Source organism: Heptranchias perlo, chromosome 25 (genome assembly GCF_035084215.1).
Source record: "Heptranchias perlo isolate sHepPer1 chromosome 25, sHepPer1.hap1, whole genome shotgun sequence".
Taxonomy (NCBI): domain Eukaryota; kingdom Metazoa; phylum Chordata; class Chondrichthyes; order Hexanchiformes; family Hexanchidae; genus Heptranchias; species Heptranchias perlo.
In genome coordinates, this window is record NC_090349.1 from 26526041 (window position 1) to 26548474 (window position 22434).

Genomic DNA, 22434 nt, shown 5'->3' on the forward strand with positions numbered 1-22434 from the left:
TCTGCAGAGAAAAGCTGTGTTAGAAGTATAGGCACAGCATGGGCTGAAAATCTGCTTTTGACCAATTTTCTAAATTGTGAACAACATTTCTTCCCCTACCTGCCATTTCAGGAAAGGAATGCAGAAAATGCTATTGAAGCCCTTAAAGAATACGAGCCTGAAATGGGGAAGGTTTATCGACAAGACAGAAAGAGTGTACAGAGGATCAAGGCCAGAGAGATTGTCCCTGGAGATATAGTAGAAGTGGCAGGTAAGTGAAATTCAGTATATTGATGCATAACCTGGTAGCTTTTTGAAATGCTGATGCTGGTTTATTTTAAACTTTTTTTCTATATACCAAATAAGAACCAGTCGTGTACCCTGAGCCACTTGTATGTGATCATGCCATGTGTTTGCGCACACAGACCGATCGATATCAATCCTGCTGTAGTCAGATATCTAGAAAGTCTTGATTTGTGTCCACGGTTTTACGTCTAACTCAATGTAGCTTCATAATGGTGTATTCAGTCTTGCTATGTGCAGGTATGGTTTTGTGCAACAGTTTTCATAATTCTTAAGGTAGGGGGCACAGTAAGTTGTGTAGATGGAAGCAGGAAGTTACAAAGGGACATGGATAGACTAAGTGAGAGGGCAAAACTATGCTAGATGGACTTTGGATCTGAAATGAATCAAAATATTTTACTTGAGAGAGACTAGGAGTTGTGGAGGAGCAGAGATTTGGATGTCCATGTACACACACCACTAAAAGCTAGTGCACAGGTCTTAAAAGTGATCAAAAAGGCAAATGGAATACAAAAGTGAGGAAGTGATGCTTCAGTTGTACAGATGTAAGGAGTCGTACAACACCAGGTTATAGTCCCCAACAGCTTTATTTGAAATCACAAGCTTTTGGACCTTTCCTCCTTCGTCAGGTGAGTGCAGGGTTCCATAAAGGCACAGCATATATAGTCAGAGAACAATGCCTGGTGATTACAGATAATCTTTCCAACTGCCCGTTATCACACCTCGGCAGAGAGGTAATCACAGCAATCAAAGGAGTGGATGGTGTTCAGACAAGGGAACATTACATCCAAGACTACTGAATACACAAACGGTCAGACCAGAGAGAGACCATGACCAGTTGTGTTAAAAACAGATAACTTTTTTTCGCTGATGGGGTTACATGTAGCGTGACATGAACCCAGATCCCGGTTGAGGCCGTCCCCATGGATGCAGAACTTGGCTATCAATTTCTGCTCGACGATTTTGCGTTGTTGTGTGTCTCGAAGGCCGCCTTGGAGAACGCTTACCCGAAGATCGGAGGCTGAATGTCCTTGACTGCTGAAGTGTTCCCTGACTGGGAGGGAACCCTCCTGTCTGGCGATTGTTGCGCGGTGTCCGTTCATCCGTTGTCGCAGTGTCTGCGTGGTCTCGCCGATGTACCATGCTCCGGGGCATCCTTTCCTGCAACGTATGAGTTAAACAACGTTGGCCGAGTCACAGGAGTATGAACCATGTCCCTGGTGGGTGGTGTCCTCTCGTGTGATGGTGGTATCTGTGTCGATGATCTGGCATGTCTTGCAGAGGTTGCCGTGGACGCTGTTCTCCTGAAAGCTGGGTAATTTGCTGCGAACGATGGTCTGTTTGAGGTTGGGTGGCTGTTTGAAGGCGAGTAGTGGAGGCGTGGGGATGGCTGTAGCGAGGTGTTCGTTGTCATCGATGACGTGTTGAAGGCTGCGAAGAACATGGCGTAGTTTCACCGCTCCGGGGAAGTACTGGACGACGAAAGGTACTCTGTTGGTTGTGTCCCAATCGCTAGACAGGAGGGTTCCCTCCCAGTCGGGGAACACTTCAGCAGTCAAGGACATTCAGCCTTAGAATCATAGAAGTTTACAACATGGAAACAGGCCCTTCGGCCCAACATGTCCATGTCGTCCAGTTTATACCACTAAGCTAGTCCCAATTGCCTGCGCTTGGCCCATATCCCTCTAGAATCATAGGCCTTCGAGACACATGACAACGCAAAATCATCGAGCAGAAATTGATAGCCAAGTTCCGCACCCATGAGGACGGCCTCAACCGGGATCTTGGGTTCATGTCACGCTACGTGTAATCCCACCAGCGAAAAAAAAGTTATGTTTTTAATACAACTGGTCATTCTCTGTCTCTGTCTCTCTGTCTTTGTGATCTGACCGCTTGTGTATTCAGTAGTCTTGGATGTAATGTTCCTTTGTCTGAACACCATCCACTCCTTTGATTGCTATGATAACGGGCAGTTGGAAAGATTATCTGTAATCACCAGGCATTGTTCTCTGACTATATATGCTGTGCCTTTATGGAACCCTGCACTCACCAGACGAAGGAGGAAAGCTCCGAAAGCTTGTGGTTTCAAATAAAGCTGTTGGACTATAACCTGGTGTTGTACATTTGTCCACCCCAGTCCATCACCGGCATCTCCACATCAGTTGTAGAGTCTTGGTCAGACCCCATCTGGAGTACTGGCTTCAGTTGTAAGCACCAATCATCAGGGAAGATATATTGGCCTTGGAGCGGGGTACAGGCCAAGTTCACCAGAATGATACTGGGGCTTAAAGGGTTAAATTATGAGGACAGGTTGCATAAACTTGGTTTGTATTCCCTTGAGTTTACATGGTTGAGGGGTGATCTTTAAAAATAATAAAGGGATTCAATAGATACCAGGTGGGGGAATCCAGGACGAGGGGGCATAATCTAAAATTAGAACTAAGCCATTTAGGAGTGAAATCAAAAAGCACTTTTTCACAGAAGGTAGTGGAAATCTGGAACTCTTTCTCTCCCCCTACCACCCCCCCCCCACTCCCACCTCCTTAGTCTTTGGACGCTGGGCCAATTGAAATTTAAGACAGAGATCAATAGATTTTTGTTAGGTCAGGATATCAAGGGATATGGAGCAAAGGTGGGTAAATAGAGTTGAGCTGCAGATCAGCCATGATCTAATTGTATGGCTGAGCAGGCTCGAGGGGCTGAATGGCCTACTCCTGATCCTGTGCTCCTAATTTAAATGCAAATGTGATTTCTGCTGGGATCTCTGCACCATTAGTTGGGAATCGGAATGCTAGAAACAAAATGTGGTTTAAAAATTGACTTGTAGCACAGGCTAAATATTTAAAGTTGAATTTGATGTCCAATGGGGACAAAATTGGCTGAAAAAAAGCCCAGTGTGGGTTACAGAAAAGTTTCGCAGCTAAATGACATTTAGCCCATTGATTAGTTTGCTGCTGTTATATTCTTTTTCATTTTGAAGGTAAAGTGTAACTGGCAGACAAAACTGCTTAGAAAAAAAAATGTGGTGGCTGCTTTCTAGGGTAAATAACAGTGAAATTGAATGGTACGGGCTAAGAGAAAATAATTGATCAGTGCTGGTTTATTTTAAGAATGAACATCCCTGGTTGCAAGCTTAAAATTTGGGACAGAATCCAGGACTGCAGTCTTGGCACTATAATTTTGGTTTTAAATAGCTGCTTCAAGGAGGAACTAACCTTTTGTCTGTACCCTTTACTGAACGGGGCGGGTTGCCACGGACCTTGCAAAAAGCTGAATTGTTTTTTTAATATAAGCCAACGTGAAAAAGGGAAGCTGTGCAGATGATTGAGAATATTTAATTGCGCTGAATGGAAATTTTTTTCCACTAGGGATTCAGTTTTCATGTGTCCGCCATCATTTATCCTTTGCTGCATTGGAACCAGTACTTTGCTTGGTTAGAGGACATTAGGTTATTGGTATTCAGTGTGTTCTTTTATCTTGTATGTGATGAGCATAATGTGCAGTTAAGTAACTGAAATGTGTACATGAAATGATAGTCAGGGAGTGTGGGGAGGAGAAAAGGGAAAGAATAATTCAAACTTATTACAGAAAGATTTGAAGGATGATCAGGAGAACAAGAATGAGAAATGACTTTGTTTGTTTATTTAAATTGCTTAGATCATTGTATTTGAGTTGCTTTAAAACTCACTCCATATAAGACTGAACACAATCACTAGTTATTTTCAAGAAATGTAATGTACAATCCTTACCGATCTCAAGTCATTGGTGGACTTGGGGAGACCATAAGAGATAGGAGCAGGAGTAGGCCATTTGGCCCCTCGAGCCTGCTCCGCCATTCAATGAGATCATGGCTGATCTGATTTTTACCTCAAATCCACTTTCCCGCCTTTTCCCCATATCCTTTGACTTTTGGAAGGAGTAGAATGCAACAGTACAACAAAAATCAAAAGAACTGCAACATTAAAATGGGAGTATTATAATTAGAGTGGTTATAAGTATAGATATTTGTCTTTGTGTGAAATACTTGTAGAATGTTGAATTGATATTAATCTTCATCTTTAAGGGTTCCCAATGTAGGTCAAGGTTAGTTACTGTACTTCAACCTTTTTTTTTAAAAGTATCTTGTCCCCCTAATTTATCATCTTTTGGTCATTCCAGGCTGCACGTCTCCTCAGCTAGCAATTAAATTCTGATTTTCCTTCCCTGTAGGAGAGAATTTTCCTCCTGCTTGATGCTTCCCACAGTGGCAGAGCTAGTATAGGAGACTCGGGTGAATTATGTATCAAACTTCCCTCTCACTACTTTGTGCTGTTGTACTTTTAGCTAGTGAGCTGCACTGCTTTTGTTTTTTTTCTACTTGAAGAATCTGACTTTTCATGAAATTATCATCATAATGCTACCTTTAGACTTGACTGGGGACACATTTAACCAGAGTGCACAATTTCCCGGATGTGATCGTATTGCTGGTTAAGATATTTGCTTCACTTCAGTGTTTTGAAGCTTTTGAGTAGTGGTCCTGTGACATGGCTATTTGTACTGTGTTTGGGTTTGTTTGGTCCATTTATTGGCTAGGTGAATTGTAGGGATGCTTGGTGGAAACTTGGCATATCACCTGATGAACTAGATCCAGACCTTTTCACCCTGCAATCAGTGAATTTTCTTTCGGCTGTGCAGAAACCAAAATGAAGCTGCTCCATTCCCTCCACTTCCCCCCCACCCCCTGATGGATTTATAGGATTGGATGGAATAAAGACTGATAAATGGGCTTATAATTTAATAACCAGCTTCTGTTTTGAGGCACTGTGTGGAAGTTAAAAGCTTTGTGAATAAGCAAGTAAGTCAATTTTAAATCAGTCATGTTCCATTTTGGTTTGTTTTTCTTGCAGTGTTCCTCAAGTGATCAATTTGGTTAAAATTTCTACCTACACAATGTCAGTACAAGTACAGCAAAAAAGATAAACGAGCACTCCAGTCTAACATACTTGCTGTTTATTCTAGTGCATAATTACAGAAGATATATAAGATAGTAATGTTTGGGTTTGGCAAGACCAAAAGCAAAATACTGCAGATGCTGGAAATTGAAATAAAACAGAAAATGCTGTAGAAGCTCAGCAAGTCAGGCAGCATCTGTGGAGAAAGAAACAGAGTTAATGTTTCAGGTCAAACACTTTTCGTCAGAGCTGGAAGATGTTCAGAGTTAAAGTTTTTAAGCAAGTACAGAGCCAGGGGAAAGGGGAGGAAAGAACAAAAGGGAAGGTCTGTGATAGGGTAGAGGGCACGAGTGATTGGATCACTGGTCCATCTAGCTTACCCTTCCAAATCTCTCATCTGTTTCCTTGCCTTGATTCTGGACCTGTTATCCCCCTTCCTAATAGCAATGAATCCAGTTCTTTTCAAAAACCTGCTGTGGCTCTTTGTCCACCATCTCCAATGGTCATCTGTTCCACAGTTCTATCACTCCTGTTACTAAAAAAAAAGTTGCCTAAATTTCTTCATTTCTTTTGACACCCTTAACTGTAAATTGTCCTCAAGTCCTCGAATCTTGCGCCTGACTGAACTTTCTTGGATCCAATTTCTTAGTCTTCCATCAAGTCCCTTCTCTTCAACGAGTGAAATCCCATGGTAGACCATTTTTTACTCATAACCCAGCCCTCTAAATGAATTAATCTACCTCCTCTGAACTCCTCCAATAATTCTATAATCTATCCTGCAATGCAGAGATCAAAATTGAACACTGTACTCTAGATGCAACCTCACCCAAGTTCAGATACAGCTTCAATGAAGACTCTTTAGACTTGCAAGCCACACATCCTTAGTTATATATCCCAACATTTTATTTTGTTTTATTCATCACCCATGACCACTGAACTGATGCTTTCAGTGATCTACCCACTAACAACCCAGGTCTTTTATCCTGCTCTGTGCCTTAAGCATGTTGCCTTATAATATATAATGCACATTCTTACCACTTCTGTGCAATCTTCTGGCTTTAAAATTATCTGTGTTGAACTCCATCTGCCACCTCTCTGCCCATTGACCTAGCCTGTCCAGATTCCTTTGGCATTATGCCACAGACAACTTGCCTTATGACCGCAGACCATGAGAACGCACATCAGGTACAATTTTCATCAAATCTTTTCAAGCTCCTTGTATGGTAATAGTAGAATCTGCTGAGTGTTTGTTTAAGCTCAAACAGCTGTTTCCCTGTTATGCATGGTAGAAAAAAAATCCCACTAAACAAACATTGCTCTCGCAACTGCACTGCTACCAATAAACAGATCCGAACTGATCAACTAAAAACATCCCTGCAGATTTAACCAATGTTTTCTTTTCTACTAGTTTAATACATTGTCTCTGCTATAATAAGGATATCACTACAACATCTCAATTTGGAATAAATCCACTCTTATCTTTTTAACTCTTATATAATGGCCTATTCTAAACTCTTAGAATGTGCATGTATTTATTTATGTTTGTGCCTTGGGCAGTGTGAAGAGAAAACTCAGTGTGGGCCCATTGATGCAGTATTTATCTGGTGGCCTATCCTGGCATTTGGTTGGCACAGTCTACTGGATTTGAAAAATGTTAGGTTCCTCATATGTAATGCTTTTGTGTCCTTACTGCAAAGCTGAGTTCATAGCTTTGTAAGGATTTACTTTATTTAAAAATTGTACAAGAATAATGTACACAACATTTTTCCATTAATAGCTTTCATAAGTGGAATATTCTGGTAGGGAGAGGCACCATGGATACTGCCATTTAAATTTCAATGCATGCATATATCTCCCTCCTCCACTTAACTATGTATACTCTTGCTTTGTCTTGGGACATGTCTTCCATTCCTTTCTCCTGACTTCAACAGCAGATATAGCATGGGAAAGAGATCTTGTTTTTGTCTTTTTCAAGTTTTTGTATGTGGGAAAATGTTTGTGTTTTTTTGTTAGTTTTGTAAAGTTTGAGATTTTTCCCTACCAAGGTTTGATCAGTCATTTCTGGTTGACAAGTGTTTGGCCTCTAAAGTTTGCCAGCAGCAGGATTCAGAAAATTTCTTATAAGATGTTTGTCATCCTGAATGACATAATTAACTATTTTCACTACCTGACATTATACAACTTCTAAAGTTGGGAAGCTTATTCCTAGTTCAGTAGAAGAGCTCAATATGGTCATTTTGCCCAACAGTGGTTCACCTCCCAAGTTCAAATGGTCTTCAATGTAGTATCCTTGAAATATTTGTCTAGCTGCAAGTCAGGCAGGGAATCCCATTGCTCAGAGGAATAATCTTTTAAAGATTTACCAGCAGTCTTAAGGGCTCAAAAGATCTGTTGACTGATCCTTGTACCAGCATGTGACGTAAGGTATCTGGGCAACTGACCAACACAAAAGTGGGATTATCTACCTCCATGAGAGTAGATCCTGGTTGAAGCAGCTGCTTCCAATTAAACCCATTCAAGAATGTGGTCCCCTGGATCTCACTTAGGGAACTTTGGCCAAACACCTGGAGCTTTGGCCCAATACCGTGAGTTTATCATCCTCCCACATGTTGCGATAGGTCATCCCTCAAAGATCCATGCATCAGGAAACTCCTGAGAATGTACTTCAGTGAAGATGCTCATCACAACTTTTCACCAATTTTTTTTTAAAAGCTGATTTTATCTAAATGGTTTCTGTGACAGCCCCTGAAGCATGGTGCATCAGTATCTCTGTTTGCAGTAGTCTCATCCTCATCCCATGTTTCACACTCCTGCCCTCACCCTTCGCTGAACGAACTTCTGATCTCACAACTGCCTTTCCTTGGTCCAATGCTTACTTAAATCAACAATAGCATCCTTTCTCAGGCACCGTACCCTGCCCTTAAACTGCAGTGATCACTTTGCTATCCAAAAAAGCTCATGCTTGATCCGTCTGTTCTTTCTAACTACCACCCCTTCCTTAACCTCCTTTTCCCTTCAAGGTTCTTGAATGTGTTATTCCCCCACACCTCTGCATTGGCTTGTCCCATTATTCTTTGTTCTGAGTCCCTTTGGTCCAATGTGTTCTCTCTTTGCTTCCCCCCGCCCCCCAGTAGAAAAGAAAATCAGACAGAGTGTAAAACACGCTGCCCATTCGCTATTGTCTGTTTTGCTTTACCACCTGAGATGAAGTTCACCCCACCCCCTGTGTCTCTTGCTGCCAGAAAGGCATTCAACTTGGTTCATAGACCAAAACAAAGCATCTTTCTCATCCACAGTTTCTCTGAAGCCCACTGGAGTGATTTAAAAAAAAAAAAATCACAACCATTTCCATGCCAGGACATCTAACTTAATTGCCTCAGCCAAAGTCTGCAGTCTTCCATGTGCCCTCACCCCTTCCTGCTATTTGTCATTCATCATGAATTTGTCATGCAGAAGACTACTGCTTTCATCTTGCCATGCAGGGCTTGATGCACCAGATGGCAACATAGAACCATCAACCGTACTTCATTTCATATATCAGTTGGATTTCCTCAAGATCCATTTGTGAGACTGAAGACCGATCTGAGTGGTTGCCAGACAAAATATCTGTGGAGGATGTATAGGAAAAGCAACCAACACTGACCAACTTGCTAGCAAAGATCTCTTCCTCCTTGTTCAAGTGACAATATGTTCCACACTAATCTCTCAACTAATTTAACGTGAGAATTGGACTTTTGTACCAAAATTACATCCAAGTTGTTGCACCATTTTTTTCTTGTGGTTAGAAAAGGCAAGAGTAGCCCACAAGTGGAGAAAGTAATCTTTAAGATTTAAACCATGTCAATCATTCTGACTGTTTATAGCTAATTTTAACGGTACAGGTGCATTTTCAATTTGGGGTGATCCATTTTATTTTATCTCCATGGTCAAATAAAACTTCAATTTCCTTTTTTTTTTCCCCACCCCAATGACTGTATGAAATCTTGCCTTCAGTCAGAAAGATTGAATGATCTGGGTATCAAACATTAGCACAGCTGGTACCATGATTGTTTCAGGAGATTCGCAATTGAAGTGGGGAATGATAAACATACCAGATTTCTCTCCATTCCATTTCTGCCTATCATGGGACTCTGCGTCTTCAAGTCCGTGAGAATTGATTCAATTGACGTGGTTGGGATTTAAGTACATTGCCATCTGAGGATCCCAATTCCCTCTGCTTTTAGGAAAATTGGTAGCTTTTAATAAACTTAAGTTCCAAGTCATTACTGCTTTTCATGTGCTAGTTTTAGATGACTTTTATATAGTATTTGCATACAATGTCATTTCAATTTTTTTTTCAGGGTTTATATTTTTTTTCTGAATTTATGTCAAAGTATCATGTAAAATCAGCTCCAAGCAAATATGTGCCTTCTCAGGTCAAAATTAGCTATTTGGTAATTAGAAAATGTTTAATCAGCAAAACAGTTTTGCATGGTCACTAGTAAATAATGAAATGCTGACTTCACCAAGTCCTGTTCTCTCATTGCCCCTGTGCTCACTGACTTACCTTGGCTCCCAGTCCAGTAACATCCCAAATTGTTGTTCAAATCCCTCGGGGGGGGGCCTAGCCCTCCCTATCTCTGTAATCTCCAGCCATACAACCTTCCAAGAACTCTGCATTCCTCCAATTCCAGCCTCTTGAGCATCCTCGATTTCCTTTGACCCACTATTGGCGGCTATGCCTTCAGTGTCTAGGTGCTAAGTGCTCTAATCCCTCCCTAAACCTCTCTGCCTCTCTTCCTCTCTCTCTCAAGACGCTCCTTAAAACCTACCTCTTTGACGAGCTTTTGGTCACCTGTCCTAATATCTCCTTATGTGGCTTAGTGTCAAATTTTGTCTGTTAATGCTCCTGTGAACAACAACCTACATTTGTATAGTGCCTTGAACATAGTAAAACTTTCCAAGGGACGTTTTACTACATTAAAGGCATTATATAAATGCAAGTTGTTATAATGTTAAAAGGTATTGCATTATTAGCTGTATCCTCCATACTTCTTCCCCATGAAACTTTGTTCAGTCATCTGAGCAATATCCATCCCTTCCCTTATTGGTGGCCCCACCATCACCAATAATCTTACTCCATTTCCTAGGCACTGTGCAGTACAGATGCAACAGACTTCAGTATCCATCAATAACTGAACCAGTGAATGGCATTTTTTTTTTAAAAGCTAAAATTCTTGAAAGACATTACCTGACCAGGGTGAGTTTAATTTTCTAACAAAATATATGGCACATTAGTTCATTTTATGTAAAGATGCTCATTTCTTGAACTAAGATATCGAATGAAATAACCAATTCTTTTGAATCATTTTAATTCAGCTGCTATTTATTCCACTGAAATATGAAATATCCAGTGAGTAATGGGAAATTTGTGGAGTATAACATAAGGTGTCAGTTGTGGCTCAGTTGGTAGCACTCTCTCCTCTGCGCTAGAAGGTTGTGATTTCAAGTTCCATTCCAGAGACTTGAGCACAAAATCTGGGCTGACACTCCAGTGCTGCACTGTTGGAGGTGCCATCTTTCAGATGAGATGTTAAACTGAGGCCCCATCTGCCTTCTCGTGGACATGCAAGATCCCATGGCACTATTTTGCTGAAGAGCAGGGAATTCTCCCCGGTGTCTTGGCCAATATATATCCCATAACCAACATCACCAAAAAAGGTTATCTGGTCATTATCACATTGCTATTTGTGGGACCTTGCTGTGCGCAAATTCGCTGCTGCGTTTCCTACATTACGACAGTGACTACACTTCAAAAGTACTTCATTGGATGTAAAGTGCTTTGGGATGTCCTGAGGTCATGAAAGGCACTATTTAAAAAAAAACGCTTCTTTCTTTTCTTGAACCTTGATTTTGTTTAATGCTATGTTATATTCTCTGAAAACTTCAATAAGTATCCTACAGATGTTTTATTGGAATTTAATTTTTTTTTACTTCAAATGCTAGGCATGATACGCTCATTGTTTTATGCTATTCTACAGTTGTATATGTTTGATACCTGAATAATGTTGCTCCCAGCGATGTATGGAAGTAGTACAGAATGGCATATAATGCATTCCACGCTCAGCACAGAACAGTGTAGAAATGTATGTACATTCTTATTTCAGTGGCTTAATATTTTTAAATAAGATTTCAAACATTTCACCACTCTTCTATGCTACGCATAAATGAATTAGCATGTGCTATTGTGGATCTATTGTCAAACCCTAGTGGTGAAAATGAACATGTGCAGTACTTTGTTACTTCAGTATTTAAGCAGGTGTTAGTGTGGTGTGACATCCCTTGTCTTAGTGACTGTAGACAGCTTGTCCATGTAGGGAAATGGCATAGTACCTAGCAACAGGGTGCATCTTTGGGTTTGGGATTCCAGGCAGCCATCCAATGACATTTGTGTGTCCTGGTGAATATCTTTGTCACCAGAGACACTGCCGGAAGCATTTGGCTAGTTGGCTTCCTCTGTATGTCTCTACAAGTAATTGAGAACTATGCACTATCTTGGTAATTGACAGAAAAGCAGTACAAAAATAGCAGCAATTTATTGTTGCGTCAATGTAGATAATGCAACAATTGTGAAATTAAGATCAAATCTGAGAAAAATTGATCAAATAACTGCAAGGGGATTGTATTAAAGGGGGTGGTGTTGAAAGTATTTTTGACATGGTGGGTTTAGAAATCTCTCTCAAAGTAAATCTGAATAACAGAATAGTTGCTTTCAGCATTTGTATGCTCAATTAGATAGATTAAACTCTGCCTTGATGAAAGAAGTAGATTTGGATTCCCATTGTTGGGATTCATAGAATACCTGACCTATACTCTCAAATGGAACCGATGCCTCAGCAGCGATTTATTTGTAGCACAGTGAGTGCTAAACAAAATGTCAGGGTACTAAAATACAAAAATACTGCAACAGTGATGTCGGAGACTACATTTTCTTACACAGTATTCAAAGCCGAAGATGATCTGGTGATAGCAGATCATTTGAATATTTATTCAAACATAGAAGCTTTTTCATTGTTGGCTACAATTTATAACCACCAAAAAGATTGGAATATAACATTTTATTTTAAATTAACAGTACACATTCTTAGATTGATGAGGAATGTACTTTTCCAATTCTCCATCTTCCTGAGTTTTCTTCAAATTGATCGATGTGCCTTTTAAAAAAAATTAGCCCCCCCCCCCCCCCCCCCCCCCCAAGGCACATTTTCAACTCAAAATCCTTAAGCAACTTCTGTGGGTTGGTTTATTATAAAGGAGTTTAATTAGAACCATAATCACAATGTGGACATTAGGGTAGTGCAGTGTGTCACAATTTACCACAGAGTAGTAGTTTGCAAGTTCATGGTTTCAGTTCCTAATTTTTTTTTTTAAGGGGCAGTAAGCCCAATGAGGAAAATGTGTGTCTGAACACCTCATAGTTGGTCAACCATTCAACGCTGAAGAGCCAGAAAAAGATTGTATCTGGCAGTCACTGCCACCATATCTATAAAGTCTCATCACTTGTGTTCAGAAGCGGTGTCATTGATAGCGTAAGAACTGCACATCTGTATTCCATGGCACCCCATCAATGTTTGAGACTTGTGTGGCTCTGGGACAGCCCTCAAGCAATTTGAAGTTGCGGACCACCAAATTTACAACGAAACAGCTCCAGGAGATGTCCTCCCACCTCTCCATTTGTATGGCCTTGTAGGATGCAGGTCCTACTTATGGGTGTCCAGGCCAGCAGAAAAATTCATGTTTTTAAAAAGCTTTCATTTGCAACATTTGTGTGGCACAGCCTCCAGCTAGGCAAACACTGTCTTTGTTTTCAATCTTCGCTCTTCCCCTCGGTTCAATTGTGCACTTCAATTATATTCAAATTATCAAATTTCCTTTTGCTGCACAGTTTTTGCCATTTTTTGGGGATGTGTTTGACTTGTTAGTTTGCTCGCCACTGGACTGCACTCCCCACTGCTCTTTGCTCTTCCCTTCTCGATGCTCCTTGCTGCCATTTGCCATTTCTATCTTTCTCCTTCCAACCCCCACCCCAAAACTCTCAACTGCTGCTCCACAGCGACTCCTTGGTCAGCAACAGGTGACGCTGGCAACAAAAGTGAAGAGCTATGGGATTCCCACCCCTTTCCTAGCTGGATCAAAAGTGAGATTGATCATAGCCTGGAAGCAGATTGCCTCTATTCTTTTGGTCTTTTGTATGTAACTTGCATTTGTCATGTTTTGAGGATCTCATCTAACCTTTTAGAAGTTTAAAATGAGTCATGTTCAGATGATAAATGGGCTTTGCAGTGGCAGCCCACTATTTCAAGCAGAAAGTTGGGCTTGAAACTGAAGGGTTGTGAGTTTTTGTCCAGCAGTGCACGTCTGGGCTGATCTTAAAGGGAGCGTAGTTGGTACTGATGTTTCAGTCACAAAGATCCAGTGCCCCAGATGATTGTGGATCAAAATACAGCAATAAATAAGCTGAGGAGGCTGCAAAAGGATATAGACCGGTTATGTGAGTGAGTGAGAAGGTGGCAAATGGAGTATAATTTGGGGAAATGTGAAGTTACCCACTTTGGTAGGAAGAATGGAAAAGCAAAATACCTTTTTTTTAAAAAGGTAAGAGACTAAGAAATGTTGGCAGTCAAAGGGATTTGGGTGTCCTTTTACATGAATCACAGAAAGTTAGCATGCAGGTACAGCAAACAATTAGGAAGGCAAATGGTATGTTAGCCTTTATTGCAAGGAGGTTGGAGTATAAGAGTAAGGAGGTCTTGCTGCAATTTCATAAAGGGCTCTGGTGAGACCACACCTGGAGTACTGTGTACAGTTTTGGTCTCCTTACCTAAGGAAGGGTGCAATGAAGGTTCACTAGATTGATTCCTGGGATGAGAGGGTTGTTCTATGAGGAGAGATTGAGTAGAATAGGCCTATATTCTCTGGAGTTCAGAAGAATGAGATGATCTCATTGAAATGTATAAATTTCTTCGAGGGCTTGACAGGGTAGATGCTGTTTCCTCTGGCTGAAGAGTCTAGAACCAGGGGCCATAGTCTCAAGATAAGGGGTCGGCCATTTAGAACAGAGGTGATGAAAAATTTCTTCACTTAGAGGGTTGTGAATCTTTGTAATTCTCTAGCCCAGAGGGCTGTGGATGCTTAGTCATTGAGTATATCAAGACTAAGATTGATGGATATTTGGACACTAAAGGAATCAAGGGAAATGGGGATCGGGGAGGAAAATGGAGTTGAGGTAGATGATCAGCCATGATCTTGCTAAATGTCGGAGCAGACTCGAGGGGCTGTACGGTCTACTCCTGCTCCTATTTCTTATGTTCTTTTAAGAGACCAAATAGATATGAGTGGAGGGCAAAAGGACATCATAGTGCAAGAATTATCTTATTTTGTCTTGTAGCATGGTATGCATAGGCTTGCTTTTAGAGAAAATTGGCCCTTTGTGCATAGGCCACTACTTTTCATCCATGGCGAACCTTTTCAGTGTTTGAGCATCCTTTGGACTTTATTGCCATTGGTGAATTCCTATGGTCTGTTCTGTAATACATTACAAAATGAGTAATAAAACTTTGATTTTTTTTCCTCCCTGTAAAAGTTTTTATATATGAACACTTTGAGATGACAGCAATTGAGTGGAATCATCCAACTTAAATTGCTAACAGCAAACCTTTTCAAAAAGGGATTTTTTATTAAATTGTAGTGCCTAGGAAGTTTAAAATCCTGAGCTAAATTGTCTAATTTTGCATTGCTTCCTTGATAATGCAGTGTTCTGGTGATGACCTGCCTTGAATCGGTGATGTGTTGCATGTAACCTTTATCCAGATAACTTCTTTTTTGTATGGACAAGAGTAATGTAATTTTTTAGGTAATGAGTTTTTGACTTGCTCAATATGAAGCTTTTTTCAACACTTGCTATTTTTTCAATTAGCTGATAAGTTGGGGATTTACTTCAACCAAAATGGGTCTTTATAGCTTTTTTTTTGCTCAGTTGCTGTTTGATTTACATAATTTTGCATCCAAAAGATTTGGTGAAGTGAGATGGCCTATGAATGTTGAAGAGCGTGTGTATTTGTTATTTACAATTGTATTGGAACTAGTTTGAAAATTTGCAGTTCTGTTGTAGAGTACGATCTCATCCACACAGTGTAGCAGGAACATATATATGCTGAAACTGGTGCTTCTCAGCAGGGTACACACAAATCTCAGTGTCATTTAGAAAGAGCCAGCCCAGTAGCTGAAATCCTAAAATAACATATTTTCAGAACACATTGAAAAGATTTTAACAGTTTGCAGTGCGTGAACTGCCCAGACAAGCAAACCTATCCAGAAATTTGGCAAGGATGATGGGGTCAAGTTTGAAGTGTGTGCATAATGTCAGATATCTTTGTTCTACAAGAAATTCAACTCTGAACTAATAGAAAAGTTGGAGCTGATCCAGATTTTCAATTGTACCTTTTTTGACTTTGAGACCCGTATCACTGAATGAGAATTTTCAACGTTTGGGCTTAGATTAACGTCAACTGAAAATCTAAATAGGCTGGCTTGTTGTTTCTTCTCGCACTAAATTTTTGGGTTTTTTGCATCATTTGGCAGTTGGAACTTTACTGTGGCAACAAAATCATCTATGGTTCTTTTTCACTAGCGTTTTCTGACACTTGCTATATACATCCACTACATTTTAATAACTTTATTGGTGTCAGCTTTAATTTAGTGGTGGTACTCTCACCTTCTGAGTCATGGGTTCAAGTCCCACTCCGGGTACTTTAACACGTAATCTAGGTTGACACTTCGGTGCTGCACTGCCTGAGGTGCCATCTTTCAGTTGAGACATAGGTCCTGTCTGCCTTCGGTGGGCGTAAAAGATTCCATGGCACTATTCGAACAAGAGCAGGAGAGTCCTGACCAATATTTATTCCTCAAACAACATCTCTTTTTTAAAAAAAAAATTATCTGGTCATTTTTCTCATTGCTGTTTGTTGGACTTTGCTGTGTGCAAATTGGCTGCTGCATTTCCCTACATTACAACAGTAACTACACTTCAAAAGTACTTCATTGGCTGTGAAGCACTTTGGGACGCCCTGAGGTTGTGAAAGGTGCTACATAAATGCAAGTTCTTTTTCAATAAGTTTACTAAATCCTATAGTTAATTTTGCATTGAATTAAGTTATTAAATATTTAACTGCTAATTAGTAATTTAACGACATTATACTGGGGGAGGAGACATTGTTGCTTGAGGCCTCCTTCATGGCAGTGAGAGTTTTCTTTTCCACTTTTGCACTCATCATTCTGTAGCCTTTCTGTACACGAGTGCCACTTAATTTATCTTTTTATTTTGCTGTGGGGCCGCGCTCACTGGGACCTCATACAAGACTGCGCAAACTTATTTCATATGGATCCTTACCACTAACAGAAAAGGGAGTTTCATTGCATCAGCCTGGGCTGCATTTGAACTAGAATCCAGAGATGAAAGGCCACCTTCTAACCCACTACACAGCCTGTCTTCCTTATATTTGCTGAAAGGTCTCCAAGTGCTTCAGACTAAGAATTACTTTGGTAGCGCAGCAAACATTTGTCTGTTATGCAGGCAAATGTAGCAGCCATTCTGCACAAGCAATATTCTGTAAACAACCAAGACATGAGTGACTAGTTAACTTTTTTTTCTTGGCTAAGCAAGTAATGTTGGTTAGGACATTGACCAAAATCCCCTCCTTTTGAATAGTGTCATGGAATCTTTAACATCCAACAACACTTCCTGTTTAAAGTCCCGCACGAGAGACGGCACCTCTGACAATGTAGGACTCCCTTGGCACTCTGCTGGAGTACACTCAGTCTTGAGTAGGAGACATTCATACTTAATTTATCATAGATGTTGAGTTCCAAAACCAGCTTTGAATGTGGGATTTGCAGTATAAAAATATCATTTATCTTGATTTATTTATATGGAATGTCATGGTGAGTAGTGAATTCCACTGAAAAGGAAATGCTGGTGTGGGAATAAGACTGAATTGGTATGGAGCATCAGATGATATTGGTCTGGTCCAGTCAGAACCAGCTGCTGTTCTAATTTTGTTATGGTGAACAACCATTTCCACTTATGGAAGTCTTATTACAAGTATGTTTGCAGCCTTTTATGAAAGGCGATTCAGTCTCATCGAAACGGTCCTGCCTCAACTGTAGGACATATGTTGGTGTTTTTTTTCAGGTGCATAGTCCCATTGGTACAGTTCTTGGATATCCAGACTGTCATATGCTTGTAACTGCAAATATTTTTGTCTGTGCTTAAGGAATTCCTGTAAAGAAACTCCTTTCAAGTATTGCGTGGGCTCAATTTGAATAGTCCATAGTATAGTCTAATTTCCTTTCGAAATTCCAACTTGATCCAAGATATGAAGCCTACATTCATTCCAAAACTTTGTTTTAGATGTTTATTTTTTTTAAAATTTCAAACTGATTTTGCAGCAAATGGAGTGTAAATTTTGTAACATATTTGCATATCTTTTTCCACTCCACTATAGAAATTAATTGTAGTAATAAGGAATTAAGTTTGAGTTCACTGTAGCATCTGCAATCTGATATTTATTTCTATATGTAAGGGAACTGATTATAACAGAATTCCAATTAATTTTCTTTTGTTTACACTACAGACAGTGTGTTAAACTCAGGAATTAAATAGAAATGTTAAAATTATTCTAGATGTATTGTAGATGTTGGGTTTAGAGATCTGTTCCATCTGGGAGCTGCTTTTAAACATGGTTTGAAGGGACAGGCCATGACTTAAGTCGGTTAAATGAAAGTAATTTGGTCTTTGCCTGTACACGTTTTGAACTGGTGCAGTCATTTTGGGTAGGTGTGATCTTACTATCCATCAAAAAGTGTAGTCTCCATCTTAGAAACTCATGAATGTGAAACGTCCTCTCATTTTCTGTAGACCAGATAAGCCAATCTGTGGTAAGAGAATTTGAAATGCATTGTTGTTTTGCTTTCTCTTCTTTAAAGTACCAATGGTACATTGCTGGCTCCTCTCCCCAAGGTTCTTGCCAGTTGTGCTCAGGAACCAAGGTGCAAAGGCTGGAGGTCAACATTATTCATAGTTGAATTGCATGTTTTCTCATGAAGATTGGTATCATTTTTCTCTCCCTAAGCTAAATTGTTTGCTTTTTTTTCCTACAGAAAAGCTGCTTCATCCCTCCTCTGCGAATAGAAAACATTGTAATTGAGTCACTCTCTAGCTTTTACTCCAAACTTGTTTGAATAGCTGAGGGAGACTTCAGTCAAGTCTGAGGTTACATCTCACTCAGTAATTCAAATAAAAATTACAAGGCAGCAGAATGTCTGATCTACAGTGTCATAAGTATAGTGAGGTGAAGATATTCAACTTTAAAAAAAAAAGTTGGTAGCCATCTCACTTTTCCTGCAGTCAACTCTCCTATTTGTGTGCAAGATGCAGGCTGGAAAATACATTTGGAGCAATTGTCACCATGGCTTGTAAAACTATGCAGCAAGGTATTATCCCATTGCTCCTGTGGAATTGTGATTGCTGGAAACCAGCTGCTGTCATATGTCCGCATTTAAAGCTCCTCGCGACATCAGGGGAGCATATTCAAATAGTTTTCCCATTTTTGGCCTTGCTCATTGTCTGGGTATTGCTATTTGTTCTCTGCTCAAGGGCACAGAAGCTTAGCTTACTTTTCATGCCGTAACTGTCATCAAAGAGAGAAGATTTAAATGTATTTTGTAGTAAGGGCCATTATCTGCATATGGTTAGAATTATGTTGCATGTAGTTGCTCTTTAATTCATTGTAATCTCTTCAGAAATCAAATAGCTGACATTTTGACTGGAATTGCTCTGAAATATGCTAATAATGCTTATTTGGTAGTTTAATAAGGAACCTGCCCTTATTGGGGAAATTCCTCGCAGGATACCCCTGATTGGTAGATGCTTCCCTTTTGATCAGATGTTTATAAATAAAGTTATTGCAAAAAATCCACCGATTGCAGCATTTTAATAGCGGCCTGTAATGGAAGTTGCTTTGTGGCCTGTGCGTGCTTGTATTGGTTATGACATAATGCAAATGACATTTCATATTGCAGATGTAGCAGCTGATGGTGCTAATCTCCTAGTGTGACATTAGTATGTTCACTGAAGTCTCTCCCTGATGCAGTTTAAAAGTTTAATCTCTTCAGTAATATTATCTGTTCTTTATTTGACACAATTAAAATTGCACAGTTAGTGATGTACTATTTAACAAAGAATGTGTATGGAGGGTGGGGGGGGGGTGGGGTGGGGAAGATGAGGAAGGAGAAAGGCTCTTTTCTGCATTTTACAAGTGATGTTTTTATGAAATACTTAGATGGAAATACTTGCTAATTTTTGCAATCCAGGATTTCTGCTCCATCATTTAGTGCAGGGTGGAGGCGGGGTGTCGCGGGGTGGAGGCGGGGAAAAGCTGAATGGTGGTTCAGCCACTTACAAAGTGTGTTTAATTGTGCCTCAAAGTGAGAAGTGCCCATGTACTTCTGAGAAGGAGATGGGAGGCAGATTTTGAGACGGACCCCTTTTTTATTTTAATTTTTAATGAGGTGATTTGATGAACTTTCCTTGGACACTAGTCCAATAGCAGCACATAGTTGCATCATACTATTATGTTCTGTTGTCTTGATACCAGACGCACAGACTAGACCTGCAAAACTGAATGTCTTCCTCCAGTATGCCAACACTAGTTTTGTGCTGATTTTAAAATGTGCAACCATAGGGTTAATTTGGTGAGATTCTAATTTGGTCTGGTATAATGTGCTTCAGTTATGAGTATTATGAATTGAAGGATTATAGGTCAAGATAAATCAACATTTGTTGATTGCTTAACATAGTTGAATTGTAGCTAACATTATGGGACCTGTATCTTTTCATGGGTCACTTCATATGATTAGATTTACATTCACTAATGGTAGATGAGTGCATTCAGTACCGTAAATATAATTATTGCTGGACACATGGGTGTTGAGCAGTTGATGGCACTGTAGAATATAAACTCACATCTACTCATAACTGATGGTAACAAAGAACTAGTTTTTGCCACTGGTATTGCTGCTTCCCACACTGCCCTCATTAAACCCATCACGTCAGCATTCTTATGTTAAGCTGTAAAATTACATCACAGTGCAGTCATGCAAGATGCATTGTGCAGACTCTGAATTTCTTCGTTGACCCCTTTATTGTAAATCTTTTAATGGGGAAAAACCTCTCATACAGGCCTGCACCTCTGCATCGCAGCACACCGTGAAGCAGTTGTTGAGAAGGAAACTCAGTTTTCTTTGCAGAAGAAGGGGTACATGCTCTCTGAATTTGCCTCTGACCCCCCCCCCCACCCCCTCGTTTTCCCCCACGGCCTAGTGGGGAGCAAAGACAGAAGTCAGCATAAATGTGAGAACAACACAGAGCAGGTGGTTTTCCATCGTTCTTACCAAAACTTGGTGCAAAAGTAAAAGAGCGCATAATTAAAGCCCCACCCCCTTCTGGCAGGGCCAACCAGGATATTTTTGTTCTTAGTAATATATCAAATGTACATCAATTCATTGAGAGAAAAGGGTGAATTTATCAACTTTGCATACCACCCATGTCCGTGTGACCTTGAGCGAACAGGCATGCGAACTATTGATGGAATTTTGTATTGGGTGAGGAAGCAGAAAATGCTTTTTGTTGGATCTCATTCTGGCCACTTTCTTTGGCAGCTGCAAAAAGTAATGTATTTTTAGGTGGATGAATTCCAGTTGACTGAATTCCAGTTGACCAAATTCCCACCTGTTAGCCACCTACAGGCATATGTCCAGTGCAGGTATCAACGTCTATCTTCCACTGTTGCAAAACCAAAGTGTGTTTATGCAAAAATCATTAAGATTCAATTTTATAGAATTTTTTTCCCCACAGTTTAGGTGGTTCAAATTTCTCTCTGGGTTATTGATGCGAGTGATTTCAGAAGGAGGGGATACAGCCAATGTACAGTAGCAGCACAGTTTTACCAGTGTAAAGCATGGGCTGTATGGAAATTTTCACTTTAAGAAGTGGTTCTGGAGCAGTATCTCAGAAGCCCAGTGATGTAGCTACCACATCGTTAAAATGGTGGAGAAGATTTCACAGCAGCCAGAACAACTAAAATGTGTGCAATTTACAGCTGCTTCTGGCAACAGCACCTTCCCTAATAACTGGGGCAGGGATGTAGAGGTCAACAAAACATAAAACTGCTTCCCTATCCTGTGCAGATGCACTGATCTGCTCAGCCCACTGGTAACAAGAAAACACATTGGCCTCGATATTAAACCCCTCCCCCGGCCCCCACAACAGGTGGGAGGAGGTCGGGGGTGGGTTAAATGCTTAAACGAGCAACGTGACCTCAACCCAACCCGACGCGTACGAGACTGCCGCCACGGTGGGGGGTAGCATGCCTTCCGAGTGCTCAGTCTTGGAGAGGTAGGCACTTCATTAACATATTTAAATATCAGTCGCTCTCAGTGCAGTTGGGAGCCTGATTTAAATTTAAACTGCTGCCAGCGGGCTTCCCAAGGCTCAGGAAACCTGGCAGAGAAATTTGAGCTGCCGGCTCCAGAAGGTAAATGCTTTTTAGAGCACGCCTCGTGGGCCAGGAGGTGCAGGAGTGTTCCCCCCCCCCCCGGGCCTTCTGCCGATCAGGGCCTCTCTCTAGCCCCTGCCACAATTGGCGGCCTCACCCCAACCCTTAGCTCTGGTCTGCAGCCCGCGATCCCCTCCCGATTGCTGGGAACCGTCCCCACCGGGTCCCTGGCTGCAGCCTTCTGCCGCTGGTTTTCTCTCCCAGCAGCCGGCCAGTCTTATCAGTTTAGCCGGCTACCGGGCGGGAAATGGAAGGAATAACTTGAGGTCCTACCGTTAAATTCAACAGAACCTCCGCACCCCCGGCAATGCCAGGTTTCTCCCGCATTCCTCCGCTCCCTCCCCGCCTCCCTGTAAATATCAGGGCAGTTGTCTCCAAGCCTATTTACTTGCTGTCAGGGACTTCACTGCCTCCGGAGGTGCCCATAGAGTCCATCTTTTGGTGTGTATTGCGTCTCTGGCAGCAATAGTGCTGTGTCATTTGTGTTGCAGTGATGCATAGTAAAGTAAAGCACTGTATAAGGATTTTCCCTGCTGTTGGTTACATAGTGTAGAATTTTAATCCCGTAT

At 40.8% G+C, this 22434-nt stretch overlaps 1 protein-coding gene across 2 annotated transcripts in view; it reads left to right on the forward strand.

Annotated features, from left to right (window-relative positions):
* The window catches only part of LOC137342134 (sarcoplasmic/endoplasmic reticulum calcium ATPase 2), a 74427-nt gene that overhangs the window by 17791 nt on the left and 34202 nt on the right, over positions 1–22434 (forward strand). For both annotated transcript variants that reach the window (XM_068005825.1, XM_068005824.1), the window contains exon 5: positions 112–250. In XM_068005825.1, the coding sequence (XP_067861926.1) occupies positions 112–250 (139 nt within the window). The remainder of the gene's footprint in view (positions 1–111; positions 251–22434) is intronic.